Genomic DNA, 16290 nt, shown 5'->3' with positions numbered 1-16290 from the left:
CCTTGGCCTACCCCCATCCCTTGGAGATTCTTTTTCATAAAGGTCCAACAAATGTTGTCAGAGGCTTTCTCCGCGTCCACAAAAATCAAAACTGCTTTCCTGTTAATGTCAACGTCCAGCAGCTCCAAAATGTCTATAATGTTTCTCACATTGTCTGACATATGTCTACCTGGGAGAAAGCCTGTTTGGTCCTTATGAATCTCTTCTGCTAACACTCTTTTCAATCTTTTTGCCAAAATGTCTGCAAAAATTTTGTAATCCACATTGAGTAAAGATATAGGGCGGTAGTTTTTAACCTGGTTCTTCTCAGTCTCTGTTTTCGGTATAAGTGAGATGAAAGCCTCTTTCCACGATTCAGGTGCCTTTTTCCCCTTCAAAATTTCATTGCAAACTTCCTTCAATGGTTGTATCAGCCATTCTTTCAGCATTTTGTAGTATTTGGCCGTCAGGCCGTCTGGTCCTGGTGATTTTCCCAATTTCATGTTTTGAATGGCACCCTCTATTTCTTGTTCTGTTATTTCCTCATTTAAGATCCTTTTACTTTGTTCTGGAATTTTTGGTAGACCGTATTTTCTGATGAATTCTTCTATTTCTTGTTCGTTGATTGGCCCTTGTGCATACAATTTCTTAAAAAAACTTTGAAAGCAATTGTTGATCTCATTGGGTTTGTGGATAATTTTTCCATCCATTTCTAGACTTGTTACAGTATTCATTTTCTGCCTTTTTTTCAGTTGCCATGACAGAAGTTTCCCACATTTATCCGCTGATTCAAAAGTTCTTTGTCTCATTTGCTTTATCTTCCATTCTATTTGTTGGTTCATAAGCTCCATGTACTGCATCTGGTAAAACTTTATTTCTCTCAAAATCTCATGGGACTTTGGTTTAAACCTCAATTTCTTCTCTCCTTCTTTTATTTTTTCTAAAATTTTTTCCTTCTTCTCATTTTGTTGCTTCCTCTTTATAGAATTTTGTTGAATTAGGAAACCTCGCATCACGGCTTTGCTTGCATCCCAGATTATTCTTTTTTCCACATCTGTTTTCCTGTTAATCTCAAAGTAATCTTTTAATGTTTTAAGGGCCTTCTTGTGGATCTCTTCATCCTTAAATAGGGTGTCATTCATTCTCCATCTAAAGGATCCAGTTGTTGTTAGTTTCATCTCCATCTTCACCGCGTTATGGTCGGAGCACGTTTTTGGGCATATTTCTACTTTTTTTGTTCTTGGCGCCAGACTGCTAGAAATCCAAATTTGGTCTATTCTTGTCCATGTCATTTTTGCTTCAGAGAAGAAAGTTCCCTCCCTCTCTAGAGGATTCTTTGTTCTCCAAATATCAATCAAGTCCATTGTTTCAGTCATTTCGAAAAAGATCTTTGGTAGTCTCCCTTCTTTTGAAATCACTTGTCTCTGTGCTTTGTCCATGTTTGTTGAGACAACTCCATTCATGTCTCCCATCATTAGGATTTTATAATCTAAAAAGTCAACTAATGTCTCATGCAACTTCCTGAAGAATTCGGCCTTCCCTTCATTTGGGGCATAAACTCCCACAATTAGTATCTTTTCTCCTTGAATTTGTATTTCAATTGCCAGGTATCTTCCTTGTTCATCTTTAAATATCAATTTTGGAACCAACTTTTCCTTTGCATAGATCACCACACCTCTTTTCTTTACTTTGTCTGATGAGATAAATTCTTGACCAAGTCTCTTATTTATCAGTAATTTCCTGTGTATCCTGGCAATATGGGTTTCTTGCAAACATATTATATCTAATTGTTCTTTCTTCAAAATGTGAAAAACCTGTCGTCTTTTCCGAGGAAGATTCAAACCGTTACAGTTCCAACTAAGGAGTTGCAGAGACATTTTGTATTTAAGTATTTAAGTAGCTGTTCCTCCAACTGCTCCAAGCTTCTGCTCTTCCTCCGATGGTGGTGGTAAAAGTCCAAATGACAAATTTGCTATATCAGGCGGTTCCCTCTCCTCCACGGTTCCTTTCTGCAAATCCTCCAGGTATCTCTCCAGAAATTGTTCTTTGTCCTGAATTGTTTTTATTTTAATCTTCCTTCCTTTAAAGTTAAAGGACAATCCTTGTGGAAACTCCCATCTGAATGGTATGGTGTTTTTCTTCAGCAGATCTGCTAGGCTTTTATAATATGTTCTCACCTCTAAAATGTATTTGGGGATGTCCTTAAAAATCTGTATCTGACAATTTTGGATCACCAATGCCTTTTAGGTAGCAGAATCCAAGGGGCTCCTCCATGGGCAGACCTGCCTTGCCACTGAAGAAGTGAGGAGAAGTGGCTGCGGCAGCTTCTGAGTTCTAGTGAGATTTCGCTGGAAGCCACAGCTGCATAACATTGCTAAGTAAGGCTTTGGTAGAGATGGTAAAGGGGGTGCATAGCATGCACAGGGCAGCACCTAACTCTTTTGCCTCAGGTGAAATGGGAAGGGCCACCCCTGGCAAGAAATAACCCCCTCAAGCATCATCTCCAGGGAGTGCTGGGGAAGAGTCCCCGTCTGAAATCCTGGAGATCCACTGTCAACCAATGTAGACAAAGCCGAGCTAGCAGGACCTTTGTTCTGATTCAGCTTCCCATTTACCCCAGCTTACCCATTTATCCAGAGCTCCCTTTTTGCTCAATGTGATCCTTTGTATTGCAGGTACATATAGCTTTTATGGGGTGGGAAACGGAGGCTGATTGCTCTGTTCCATGACATGTCCTTGCCTTGTCTGCTTTCAGTGAGGCAGATGTTCCCATTGATGTGGAAACAGTGACTCCCACACCTGTGCCACTCTACGACAACCAGAAAGCCCGCACTGTGATGAATGAGTGTGAGCGCCATGTGATATTTGCCCGCACAGACACTGATACGCCACCTCCACCTGATGACTGGGAGGAGCATATGAACAGGTAATAAATTGGGGAGTGGACAGAAGATTGTTTTATGCTTTGGTGGTGCCATTTCCTTTTTTTTTTTTTTTTTTTTTTTTTTTTTGCTTGCTTGTTGAGCCTGGAGGTCATTTGGGACTAGGCAGTGTTCAGGGTTCTTTAAGTCGGCTTTAATTCCAAAATCCTTGGGTAGTGAATGCAGATCATTGTTGCAAGATGTGTGTAGACATTTTGGGTTAGCAGTGGGCCTTGGGAGAGTGCATGTGTGTTTGCCAAACATTTTTGTGGTTAACTTGCAACTGCTTCATACAGGATGATTTCCTGCCTGGATATCACATCAATGAATGAAAACTGTGACTTATTTAGATAGTGGTTCAGTCCTGGCTTATTCTTGCCAACTGTAGTTATAGACATGCCACAGGAAACTCTGGTTAGTTTAAGAACACAGGCTTCTGATCTCCATTTTTGGCAGGTAAAAGAGGAGAGAATGCAGGGGAGTGGGTGAGTCCAGGGCTCACAATTGCCCATTCTTGTAGCATCAAACCATGGTTTCCTCTTCCATCTGATCTAGGCCACAATCAGTACTCTTTGGGTGCCTCCAGCTGCAGTTTTGTTTAACAGGAGCAGGGGTGAGGAACTTCAGGCTCTGGGGGCTGAAGGTGGCCCTCCAAGACTCTCTAGCTGGCCCTTGGGACTCCCCCAGGCCACACCCTCACTGCCCTACTGCATAACCTCCTTGGTGGCTTTTGCCTGGCTGAAATGTCTTTTTGAACTCTCATAATGTGTTTTGACTGCCCAGATTGAGAACAGAGAGGTGTGTTCAAATGTATCTAGAAACTGTCCTTTTCTACAAAAGTCATATTTGTGTGAACTGCTCCACCTACTTTTGCTTGTGGTTCTGCCCATGATTTGCATGTGAGAATTCTGCCCTCAGGCTGACCTTGAAGGTGAACTGCTAACTTGATTTTTTCCTTTGCAGATCTGGCTGGACAATAGCCCAGAATAAGCTGTTCAATAAAATCCTCAAAGCTTTACAGTCTGACAGGCTGGCCCGGTTAGCCAATGAAGGGGTAAGAATAGCATTGCTCTTGCTCCTCCCTCTTCTGAACTTCTAGTCCCTCTGACAGGTTGTCTGTTTTATTAAATGTGTGGTGCCCTTTGTACCTCTGTGTTTTGTCCCATGAAGTCGGGAAGGTCTCATCTCTACTTTGACATCTGAGACATAGGCATTGTAACTCCAGGCTTTGTCACTGCTGCTTTGTTCTGCAGTCAGCACACTTTGTTATGCAACCTCACTTTGGGTCCTTCTCCTCTGTTTTCCAACAGGCTTGCAACGAACCGGTGCTCAGGAGGATAGCAGTGGACAAATGTGCCCGGCGTGTACGTCAGGCTTTGGCAAGCATCAGCTGGGATACCAAGCTGATCCAGTGGCTTCACTCGACACTGGTGGAAACCCTTAGTTTGCCTATGCTGGCTGCTTACCTAGATGCCCTGCAGACTCTTAAAGGAAAGGTGAGTGAACATGATGTGTTGGGGAAGGGGTTCCCCCCACCAACACTTTTTAATCCTTCTTTCCATGTTTCTTCTTTAGGCAAAGCATTCTACTTAAAGGAAGGTGCCACCTCTTTTCCTTATAAACCAGCGGTTCCCAAACTCCCCCTCCCAACCACTTGACATTTTCTGAAGGTCTTAGTGGACCACTTTATCCTTTTTCTGTTTGTTGGGGCTATTGTAATGTGCTGTGCTAGATGTTGCCTGGTTTTGAAACACTGCTTTTATTGCTTTTATTTCTTACATATTGTATTTTATTGTACAGTACGACTGCATTGTGTATGCAATTAATCTGCATAATTTCAGCCTTGTGTGGTTGAAAGGCAGTTAGTTGAAATCCCTCAAATTAATTGCACAGAAAACCTGGCACAAAAAGAAGCCTTGCTTACTGGACTCTAGGATGCTTTCATAAGAAGTCTTGGTACTATCCGAGTTCCCACTTAAGCATTCCAGAGCCTGGTAAGCAAAGTAGAGAGCTTGGAAGTCAAGCATGGTTCCATGGGGGACGTTCCAAGAGTGTGGTTTGAGTATGCACATTTTTGCATGTACACTTCGTCTGTGAAACGTAACCCCCATGCAAGTCGTGATCATACTATACCACAATTTGAATTCCATATAATTCTAATTATACATGAATGCTGACCTTTCAGGTTAATGCTACTTAAGTGCTAGGAAAAGAGTGAACACAAATCTCTCCTTTAAGATGCTGTAGGTTTGAATTTCTGTGTGTGTGTGTTTGGGAGTAATACTCATGTATAAGCTACTCATGTATAAATCTCTCAGCTGTTATCCTTTATAAGGGAAGTGGAAGCTAGAGAGCCTTTTTGCTTCAGGAGGTCTCTAGTCGTCATCCCCCACCCCTATTTGGGCAGCCCTTAACCATTGATGTACTAATAATAGTGAACCAGCTATAGAGTCCCAATGTCTTCCTGTCACTATGCAGAGTGAATGTCTGTGTTCTGGAGTTCCATCACATGCTTATCAATGTGTTTCAGATTCCCATCCTCATCGACCGGATGCTGTTGTCCTCGACTGCAAAGACAGGAGCGGCAGGAGCTGAGGCCCTCTCCCTCTTGCTGAAGCGACCATGGGATCCAGCCATAGGTGTCCTTTCACATAACAAACCAGTAGGTGTTTTGTGGGCCATCAGGAAGAGGAGGGGGTCCTGGGTTTTATTTCTGTGCTGCTGCTGTTTTTCATTTTTATTCTAAGAGCAGGTTCACATGCAAACATGCCAGCTCCCGGAATGCAGCTATCAGCCACTTTGAGAGCCAGTGTGGTGTAGTGGTTAAGAGCGGTAGTCTCGTATTCTGGTGAACCGGGTTCGCGTCTCCGCTCCTCCACATGCAGCTGCTGGGTGACCTTGGGCCAGTCACACTTCTTTGAAGTCTCTCAGCCCCACTCACCTCACAGAGTGTTTGTTGTGGGGGAGGAAGGGAAAGGAGAATGTTAGCCGCTTTGAGACTCCTTAAAGGGAGTGAAAGGCGGGATATCAAATCCAAACTCTTCTTCTTCTTCTTCTTGTTCCTCCCTGGCCCTTATTCTTGGCTATAGCTTGTGGTTAGCGAGGAGAGAGCTTTAGCCACAATACAAAGTTCAGACAACACATTAAGCCAAACCTTGGCTTAGATAATGAGATGAGCTGAGAGGGCACTCTGTTGCAGTGGGCTTTTGCCAGGAGAAGGAAGAGAGCAGACACGTGGAAATGGAGGTGGCTGGGAGCTAGCAGATAACAGAGATAAAAATTGAGGTTTAAAAAGGCCATTGCTTGTTCCCCTCTGAATTAGTCAGTTGGGGGAGGGCAGCAGATATATTTAGCTGCTAAATTGGGAAAAGGCTGGTGGTTTTAAAATCCCAAAGGCAGTACAGAATGTCTTCCCTTGACTGAAGACAGCTTTGGTTGTCAAGACTTAAACTGTATCTCAGCAGAGCAACCGTGTTTGGAGACGTGGTTGTTGAAGGGGCTAGAGCCTCTTTGAGAAGCAGCTTTTTTTTAACCTCTTGGATTTGTTTGTTTTCCCAAGAGCAAGTTGCCTGGTTCTCCCCTCATCTTGTTGGCATCTTCTGGACCCTCCAATTCAATGTTTCCTACTTCTCGGCGGCATCGATTCTGGCAGTCACAACTCTCTTGCTTGGGAAAGGTTTGTGTCTCTTCACCACCCTGTTCTCATTCTCCTACAGCAAGCTATGTCCCCTCCCTCCCCGCCTTCAGTGCAGTTGCAGGGACCCCACAGACTCCTGTAGACTCGCATTCCCTTCTTGGATTGGATTTAGATGGAAAACAAGTGTAGAATAACCATTTGCGGGAGAGGGAGATCAGGCACACATGAAAGTGGAAGTACTGGGAAATACCCTGGGCAGGTAACAGGTGAATGGGGGACACCTCTGGGCTTCATGTCAACAGTGTGATGCAGCAGCAAAAAATGCTAATGCAATTCTAGGCTGCGTCAACAGAAGTATAGTATTCAGAACAAAGGAAGTAATAGTAGCACTCTAGTCTGCCTTAGTAAGTCCCCGCCTTGAATACTATGCCCAGTTCTGGGCACCACAGTCTGAGAAGGATATTGTAAAGCTGGAATGTGCAGAAGGTGGTGGCCAAGATGATAAAGAGCCTGGAAACCAAGCCTGATGAGAAGCAGTTGAGGGGGTTGGCATGTTTAGCCTGCAAAAGAGAAGACTGAGAGGAGATAGTCATCTTCAAATATCTCAAGGGCTGTCACTGTCACATGGAAGATGGAGCAAGCTTGTTTTCTGCTGCTCCAGAGGGTAGGATCCAAAGCAATGGCTTCAAATGACAAGAAAGAAAATTCTGACTTAACATTGGGAATAACTTTCTGATGGTAAGAACTCTTTTGACAGCGGACTGGGCTTCCTAAGAAGGTGGTGGACTGCTCTTCATTGGAGGTTTTTAAGCAGAGGTTGGCTGGCCAATCTGTCATGGATTCTTTAGCTGTGGTTCCTGCATTGCAGGGGACGTGGGTGGCACTGTGGGTAAAACCTCAGTGCCTAGGACTTGCTGATCGCATGGTCGGCGGTTCGAATCCCCGCGGCGGGGTGAGCTCCCGTCGTTCGGTCCTAGCTCCTGCCCACCTAGCAGTCCGAAAGCACCCCTAAGTGCAAGTAGATAAATAGATACCGCTTCATAGCGGGAAGGTAAACGGCGTTTCCGTGTGCGGCGCTGGTGCTGAATCGCCAGATGTCGCTTAGTCACGCTGGCCACATGATCCAGAAGTGTCTCCAGACAGCGCTGGCTCCCGGCCTCTTGAGCGAGATGAGCACGCAACCCTAGAGTCAGACACGACTGGCCCGTACGGGCAGGGGTACCTTTACCTTTACCTTACCTGCATTGCAGGGGGGTTGAACTAGATGGCTTTTAGAGTCTCTTCCAATTCCACAGTTCTGTAGCGTATTTGTAATCCCACATCAGGGAAGAAATGTCTGGTATGGTTGGGGGGATTCAGCCCAACACCATATAAAAAGCTAGAACCATATTGAGGTGGAGTAGGACAATCCAGATATTTACAAACTCAACAGTTTGCAGAGTCCCAGATCTTTGTGTTTTCCCCTCCAATGAAATTCACAGATGTAACTTTTGGTTGCAATATAACTTGGACTGTGATGGAATTGCTGTTTAATCCGCTTGTCTTTGCTTGTCTTGCAGGTGATCCCTGTTGCTACCCATTTAATGAATAACGGCAGTGGTGTTGGAGTGTTGCAATGCCTGGAGCACATGATCGGTGCTGTGAGAGGCAAAGTTATGGAGGTGGGTACAGGAGTAGCTAAATCCAAGTAGTAGTGGTGAACTTCCCTCAAGCTTCTATAAATCCAAAACTTTTCACTTGGGTATGTGTGGCTTCCAGTTTGGAAATTACTTAACTTTTGAATTTCCCGCCTTCCCTTTCTTTTCCAGATCCACAACCATTTCTCTCACAAACCAGTAATCCTCATTGGCTGGAACACAGGAGCTCTGGTGGCCTGTCATGTATGTCGCTCTCTTGTCTATACCTCCAGTATTACTGTACTAGCTTACTGCAGGAAATCGCATCAGTGTGGTACGTGCAGAATAAAATCCAAAGCATAGGACCTGAAAGTATTCTGCTCCCCAACTTTCCCCAACCTGATATCCTCCAGCTGCTTAGGACAACAGCACACATCAGCCCCAGGCAGCACTGCTTGGTTGTCCTTGGTTGTCATGAGAATCCTTGTAGAATCAGAATTGTAGAGTTGGAAGGGTATTGATTGTCAGGAGCTTGTCCTACACTCAAGTAGGATCCTGGCAGAGACACAAGCCTGACTGGCATGTTCTCTCCCTCCTGGCCGTTCGTTCGGGAGCTTCAAAAGCTTTCTTCAGCCCGAACATCACATCGACCGATGCCAACAGACACTGGCATGCTTAGGAATCTGCAGAGTGTTCGCAGTTTGCGTTACGCAACTCAGCAACTCAGCATTTTGGCTAATTACTTTATTTACATATAAACACACATGGAGCTGACACAAAACCCCACATATATTAAGTAAAATAGAAACATCACCACCCAACCCCAACCCCGCTCACCTTTCCCCCCCCCATCTCTTTCCCCCTATTCTTCCTAATGTCTCAACAAATGAAACTGATTTGTAAAAAAAAAAAAAAAAGTTACATGGGGGAAAAATAAGAGAGAGACATTGCACATACCTTTGTAAATTAAGAAAATCTTTAATAAAAATACATTAAAAAAATAAACACACACGGAGCACTGCAACATGGCTCCCTCTCTCTCTAGCATCAGACAGCAAAGAGGGGGGGAAAGGACACTAGTCCCACTTCACGGAACACAGTAACACAAACATCCTGTCTCCATCACTTCCCACTTTGTGGAGTCAAAACATACACTGTCATGTGATAGACAAAAATCCCATGACTGCAATCATGGAGCAGGAATTCTAACATCAATGTCAAGCTCACTGGTCGGTAATTACCTGGGGCTCCTTTCCCCTCCCCTTTTTGAAGACGGGGACAACAATTACCTGCTTCCAGTCTGCAGGGACGTCACCTGTTCTCCATGAATTCTCAAAGATCATAGACAAAAGCTCCGAGATTACAGCCACAAGCTCCTTTAGTACCCTTGGATACAGCTCAAAACATCTGGAGAGCATCAGATTTGGGAAAGCTGTGTTCCACTGTGTTAGTCTAAGCAAGCTCCTCTAATGATGCAAGCTACACTTCCAGGATTTCTTGGAAAAGGAACTAACTGTTAAACCAATCTGAGAATTGTAGCTCTGTGAGGAGAATAGGGGTCTCCTAACAACTCTCAGCATCCTTAACAAACCACAGTTCACAGGCTTCTTTGGGGGCATGATAGTGCTTTAAATGTATAGTGCAGATATAGGGGCCTTAAAGATTCTAGGTGTACTGTACTGACTCTGCATTTTGGAAAGAGTGAGCACATGCATTAGGAAGGAAAAGTCTGGTTTTACTCTTTGTTGTACAGTGGTGCCTCGCAAGACGAAAAGAATCCGTTCCGCGAGTCTCTTCGTCTAGCGGTTTTTCCGTCTTGCGAAGCAAGCCCATTGACGGCTTAGCGGATTAGCGCTATTAGCGGTTTAGCGGCTTTTAGCGGCTTTTCGGCTTAGCGGATAAGCGGCTTAGCGGCTTAGAAAAAGGGGGGGAAAGGAAAAAAAACCCGCAGGAACTCGCAAGACATTTTTGTCTTGCGAAGCAAGCCCAAAGGAAATTCGTTTTGCGAAGCACCTCCAAAATGGAAAATTCTTTCGTCTAGCGAGTTTTCCGTCTTGCGAGGCATTCGTCTTGCGGGGCACCACTGTACTTGAAAAGCAAATACAACTGTAACAGATTAGCCACAGAATCATCTTTCCTGACTACTGGACATGGATTGCCAGTTGAGCTACATAGTCATAGAGTAAAAGAATTGTAGAGTTGGTTTGGACCCCGAGGGTCATCTAGTCCAACCCCCTGTAATGCAGGAATCTCAACTAGTTCATACATGGCAGGTGGCCATCCAACCTCTGCTTAAACACCTCCAGGGAAGGAGACTCCACCGCATTCCGAGGGAGTCTGTTCCACTGTTGAACAGCTCTTGCCCTCAGAAAGTTCTTGAAGCCATTGGTTTGGGTCGTACCCTCTGGAGCCGGAGAAAACAAGCTCCATGTGGCAACCCTTGAGATATTTGAAGATGGCTATCATATCTCCTCTCAGTTTTTTATTTACCAGGCTAAACGTATCCTGTAGTAGTTATAGAAATGTGATTCCTTTGTTTCCATGTCTAGGTTTCAGTGATGGAGGATGTCAGTGCTGTTGTGTGTCTTGGGTTCCCTCTCTTAACTGTGGATGGGCCCAGAGGGGTAAGCATGAAATTGCTAAATTTGAAATTGTCAGCTAATAAACTGGTTTTACAGCATGGTGTGAGGAGTGGATTGCTTTTTGGCTACGTTACCGACAACATACCAGGAATGCTTTGCATGTTGGTTCCCTACTTTAAAAATATGTAGCAGATATGAAGCCTGCTCTTGCATTTTGCCCAGCAGCAGCAGCAGCAGCAGCAGCAGCAAAGTGTACCCTCCTTATCACTTCTAAAACTAAGAGATGTGTTGTTTTCCACGACAGGATGTTGATGACCCACTTCTGGACATGAAGACTCCAGTTCTTTTTGTTATTGGTCAGAACTCCCTTCAGTGCAATAGTGAAGCCATGGAAGATTTCCGGGAGAAGCTTCGAGCTGAAAACAGCTTAGTCGTGGTTGGAGGAGCTGATGATAATCTGAGGTGTGTTCAGCCAGGGCGAGTTTATTGTTAGATCTAGGCCATGAGGTTCTTTGTTAAAAAAAGAACCTTGGTAGGGAAACTGTATGTTGACCTGCAAAGTTAAAACTGCTTCCTGCTTAGAAGTTTTAAACCACTTTTGTAAACCACTTTGAAGTTTGTTTTTTTACAATCAGGCAGTGTATAAATTTTGTTAAATAAATAAATAATGAATAAAACTCTGGAACTTGCCCCCCCCTCCAAGGAATCAGTGATGGCCACTTACCTGGATGGCCTTAAAAGTGGATTAGACAAATTAATGGAGGAGTGGGCTGTCGGTTGCTCTGATGGCTATGCTCTGCCTACATAGTTGGAGGCAACAATGCTTCCGAATAGCCGTTCCTGGAAACCCAAAATAGGGAGAATGCGTTTGTGCTCCAGTGCTGCTTGCGGGTTTCCCTCAGGGATCTGGGTGGCCACTGTGAGAACAGGAGGCTGGACTAGGTGGGCCATTGCTCTGATCCAGCAGGCTCTTAATGTTCTTAGAGTGGGTCTGGGGAAACTTTTTCAGCCCATGGACCACATTCTTTTCTGGGCAATCTTTGGGGGCTGTATGCCAGTTGGTGGACAGAGCCAGAGGCAAAAATGGATACAGCAAGGAATCTAAATCTTACTTTTGCACAGTAGCCTATATGCAGATACTCCTCTCTATCCTTCATCTAGGCCAGCAGAAGGCATTATCAGAGTCCAGAGGTGCAAACTCTCAAGAAAGGTGCAGAGTAGGACCAGCAAGGGCTGTGGGATGGGGAAAGAGTGTGGTGAAAAGCTATGAGTGCCCCCATTTCCCCTCCCCCAAAGCTGGAGGTTTCTCCATCCCTGCTGTGGAGAAACTCAAACAAATCTTTATTCAGGAGTGTCAACTTGAATAAAATGCTGGGGGGGGGGGGGAGGTAAGCCCTATTGCGCATAATCAGTCTCATGAAATGGCGCATGCACACCATTTGAGTGGCAATGCCCAGCAACTTTGGGTAGCCCAACCCCCTCAAATATTCTGTGGGGGGTCAAAGGGAGCTCTGCACCTAGGAGTTTGCATGTATGTCTTGATTTAAACTTTGAAACGACACCAACACACACATGAAGCTGCCTTAACACTGAGTCAGACTGATAAGTCCCTCCATCCATCTGCCAGTGTCGTTCAAGCACCCCTTAGCTGGAGATGCCAGAGACTGGACCTAGAACTTTCTGTATGAAAAGCATCTGCCCATAATTCACTGCCATAAGTTAGGACGCTAAGGTACACAAGAAAATGGGGGCACAGAATGTGAACATCAGTTTGAACAATGGGGTGTGCAGTTCATAGTGGACAGACTAGCTTAGTCCCCTGGCATTTGCCAGTAAATTTAATCAGCGTTCTTGCTGTTTGTATTTGGTGAAAAGCAAGGGTCGCTTCTAGTCAGTTAAGTCAAGTCAGCCTTGATTCCATATAAATCCAGAGCAGGTAACTTTGTGCAAAGTTGACAAAAACATTGGTAATACCAGATTGACATTCAGGGGTCATCTTCTACTATCAGCTTTCTGACTGTGAATTGGGAAGGAGAAGGAAATCAAAGGAAGTGTGTGCTTTGACAGGTTTTCTGGTTTTTTTTAATAATAGGATTAGCAAAGCCAAAAAGAAATCAGAAGGCCTGACTCAGAGCATGGTGGACAGGTGTATACAGGTAAACAGATCTCCCTACTCAAGTACATGACATAAATTATGAGGTCCTAATCACTTCTCTGTGCTAAATAATTTTGGCAAAAAGCCAACCCTAACTTGATGTCCTCCAGATGTTTTGGACTATAGGTCCCATCAGCTGCAGCCAGTACTGCCATATTGTCCTGGGAATGATGGGAGCTGTGGTCCAAAACATAGAGGGTAGTTTCAACATTGGAATGGGCTACCTTGGAAGGTGGTGGACTCTCTTCCGTTGGAGGTTTTTAAACAGATTCAATGGCCCTCTGCCAGGGATTCCTCCATGGCCGGGGGTTGGGCTGGATGACCCTTGAAGGGTACCTTCCAACTTGACAATTCTATGATTTTATTCAACTCAGTCCTATTCAGAGTAGACTCATTGGAATTTATTCACCTGTTAGTCGTGCCCATTAAGTTCAATGGGACTACTCATAGTGGTGTAGACACGGTGTAAGCCCTCACCTGACTCATCTAGCCACTCTTCCGCATTTCAGGTCCTGCCCAGTCTACTCTTGGGTCTTGATGGGCAGAATCCAAAGGTTCTCAAACCCTTGTCTCTTTGTCCCTTGTCAGTTGCAAGAGAAACACTTGAACCTATCCAAAAGCAATTATGCTCACTTGAGGCAAGAGTCACCACTGCTGGGAGGGAGCCAAGGGTGTCACAGGCTGGCAACAAAGCTGTGCCTGGGCAGGAAATGCTTTCAGGCCCCCAGCATAAGACTGTCTTGTCTCCTGTTTTAGCAGGGTGCAAAAGTGCCATCACTCAGTCATGTGTGGAAGCCTACCGAGAGGCTAGTCGCTCCTTCCGTAATTCCCTAATCTTCCATATGGCTTCCTGCTGCATTGCGTTTTCATCGCTGTGCTGCCACACAGTGGAAAGCAAATCTCTACATTGCCCTCTTTGGCAGAGGTCCTTCTGCAGGGACCAGCACATAATCCTTTCTGTTGCTCTGAAGGCCCCCTTAGCACATTTCAGCACATTAAATTTTCTGTTGGCATAAGAATAGTAAAAGTAAGTGTAAAGGGAAGGACTGGGAGTTGTGGCCTCACATATATATACAGTGGTGCCCCGCAAGACGAATGCCTTGCAAGACGAAAAACTCGCTAGACAAAAGAGTTTTCCGTTTTTTGAGTCGTTCCGCAAGACGAATTTCCCTATGGGCTTGCTTCGCAAGACGAAAGTTCTTGCGAGTTTGTTTCCTTTTTCTTAAAGCCGTTAAGCCGTTAATAGCCGTTAATAGCCGCTAAGCCGCTAATAGCCGTGCTTCGCAAGACGAAGAGACTCGCAGAATGGATTAATTTCGTCTTGCGAGGCACCACTGTGTATATATATATATAGAGAGAGAGAGAGAGAGAGAGAGTTGGCAAATAATTTGAACTACAAGAAGTTTCATTTAGACCATTTGCACGTTTATTTTGTGGATGCTCTTAAGAACCTAACCCCGTCTTCTTGCCTCTGCAGGATGAGATCGCTGACTTCCTAACTGGAGTGCTCACCCGGGCAGACAGCCATTCAGGCTCTGACCCTCGGGACCTAGATGCTGAGAAGAAGAAGAAAACGACACGTGATTTGGCCAGGCGGGATCTGTCCTTTGACATGCCAGAAAGAAGCAGCCGGCCGGCCTCCCCTGCAGCCAAGGTCCCGGCTTCACCTTCCGGGTCAGAGGTAATGACGGTGGTGGGGAAAGCATGTGTGCTTGCAAAGAGTTGCAGTGACAACAGCAGAATGTGCCAAAAGAAGAGAAAGAAAGATTCTGGCACCTTCACGCTGCAGCTTTAGATTTTCCCAGGCATTGCCCACACAATTCTCAGGGCCACCTTTGGAACCCTATACCACAGGAGCACGGCCAGCCACATTTGGAAACATAGATTAAATGTTACAGATAGGTAGCCGTGTTGGTCTGCCATAGTCAAAAAAAGTAATAATAATAAAAATAAATTAAAAATATATAAATAAATAAAAGGTGCTACTGGAAGGAATTTTTTTATTTTGTATAGATTAAATGTGCTCACCTTAGTCTGCTCTTCCTTCTTGCATTTAGTTTTCTAAAAAACAAACTTCCAGCTTTTATAATAAGGGTCACTTAGGTTCTGAGGGCACTTGTTACTTGTCATACTTGTGAGATGTGAGCATGGAACTGAGGGATGCAGTGAGCCCTGTATATGAAAGGTGGTGGAGGGGGGCTGATCGTGAGACCCAGGGGTAGAGAAGCAAAGATTCAGAATTCTTGGGAGGATTAAAGGAGCCAGTAGCAGGGATGGGACTCAGTCATGAGAGCAGGGAGGTGTTGGGGTCCATTGCTTGCCATGTCATTAGTTTTCCAAGTCCATGATCCTAAGCATTACTAAACATGTTCATTGTAGTGCACCCATAATGGTATTTGGGGGGGGGGGCTTTTTCCCTTGGGCAGGACCTCTCCAGTGTATCCAGCAGCCCCACCTCCAGTCCTAAGGCTAAAATGGCCACTGTGTCATCAGTTCAGAAATCCAGTCAGATTGGGGCTACCCAGTTGCTGAAGAGGTCCGTGCAGCGGACAGAAGCTGCTGCAGCAGCGCTGACCCACAAGCAGGCTCAAGGTAAGTCTGCCTGTTTGTCTTTGTGGGGCAGCTTTTCGCATCCTGGGAATGCTTAGACTGGGGCCTCCAAGCAACTTTCAGAAAGGGGTCACTTCCTCCAGAACAGAAACAGCCGCTTTAATGGGCCTTTGGAGTCTTCTGTTTAGTAGCTTTTGTTTCCTTGCTGCTCTCCTGCTGCTGATTGTGGCTTTTGTAGGCTTATAATGTGCCCGTGCAGATTTGTGTCTCCTCATCAGTAGACTGTGTAATGGAGTATCTGAAGCATATGTGATGGTTTTGTATGTTGGGGGATAGAGATATTCAACAGGTGCCTTTCATCCTTCATGGTGATAAGCTTGTGCAGGCTGTGCTCTGTGGCTTGGTCTGTGAGGTGAATGCAGGTGACTCCAAGGGAAGAGAACAGCACTGATGATAGATTGCAAAGGCACATGATAGACTGGCGGAGGGCGAGGCAGGGAGTTTTCTCTCATCTTCAGTCTGGTTTTCTGCGTGCCCAGTGCAGCTCAGCAGACCTGCCAGCTCCCAGTAGCGACCACTCCTCCTCTTTGTCCTTGAAAATACAGATCCTTTCCCTTGAGCTTTTAATTGCAGATCTTCTGCTGGGACTCTTGTCTTTGGCAGCAGATGAGTTTCAGCCCAGACTCTGTTTCAGTGCTGCCAAGCTTTACCCTTTCTTTGCTTCATGCCTGCTGTGGAGGGAGGAATGGGCAGGCTAATGGAGCAATACCATCCTCATTACAGTCATCCCCTAAATTAGAACTGGGCAGGAAACTTGATCAGAGAAGGGTGGAGAGTCACAGCTCAATGA

General features: G+C 45.2%; 1 protein-coding gene across 6 annotated transcripts in view; it reads left to right on the top strand.

Annotated features, from left to right (window-relative positions):
• Positions 1-16290, top strand: part of KANSL3 (KAT8 regulatory NSL complex subunit 3) — a 37087-nt gene that overhangs the window by 4997 nt on the left and 15800 nt on the right. For all 6 annotated transcript variants that reach the window (XM_079987437.1, XM_079987439.1, XM_079987435.1 and 3 more), the window contains exons 3-14: positions 2735-2905; positions 3864-3954; positions 4211-4396; positions 5431-5562; positions 6460-6576; positions 8097-8198; positions 8346-8417; positions 10703-10777; positions 11040-11197; positions 12828-12891; positions 14368-14571; positions 15317-15482. In XM_079987437.1, the coding sequence (XP_079843563.1) occupies positions 2735-2905; positions 3864-3954; positions 4211-4396; positions 5431-5562; positions 6460-6576; positions 8097-8198; positions 8346-8417; positions 10703-10777; positions 11040-11197; positions 12828-12891; positions 14368-14571; positions 15317-15482 (1538 nt within the window). The remainder of the gene's footprint in view (positions 1-2734; positions 2906-3863; positions 3955-4210; positions 4397-5430; positions 5563-6459; positions 6577-8096; positions 8199-8345; positions 8418-10702; positions 10778-11039; positions 11198-12827; positions 12892-14367; positions 14572-15316; positions 15483-16290) is intronic.

Source organism: Podarcis cretensis, assembly GCF_951804945.1.
Source record: "Podarcis cretensis genome assembly, chromosome: 8".
NCBI lineage: Eukaryota > Metazoa > Chordata > Lepidosauria > Squamata > Lacertidae > Podarcis > Podarcis cretensis.
The sequence above is the reverse complement of the archived record's forward strand: the minus strand, read 5'-3'. Positions and strand labels throughout refer to the sequence as shown.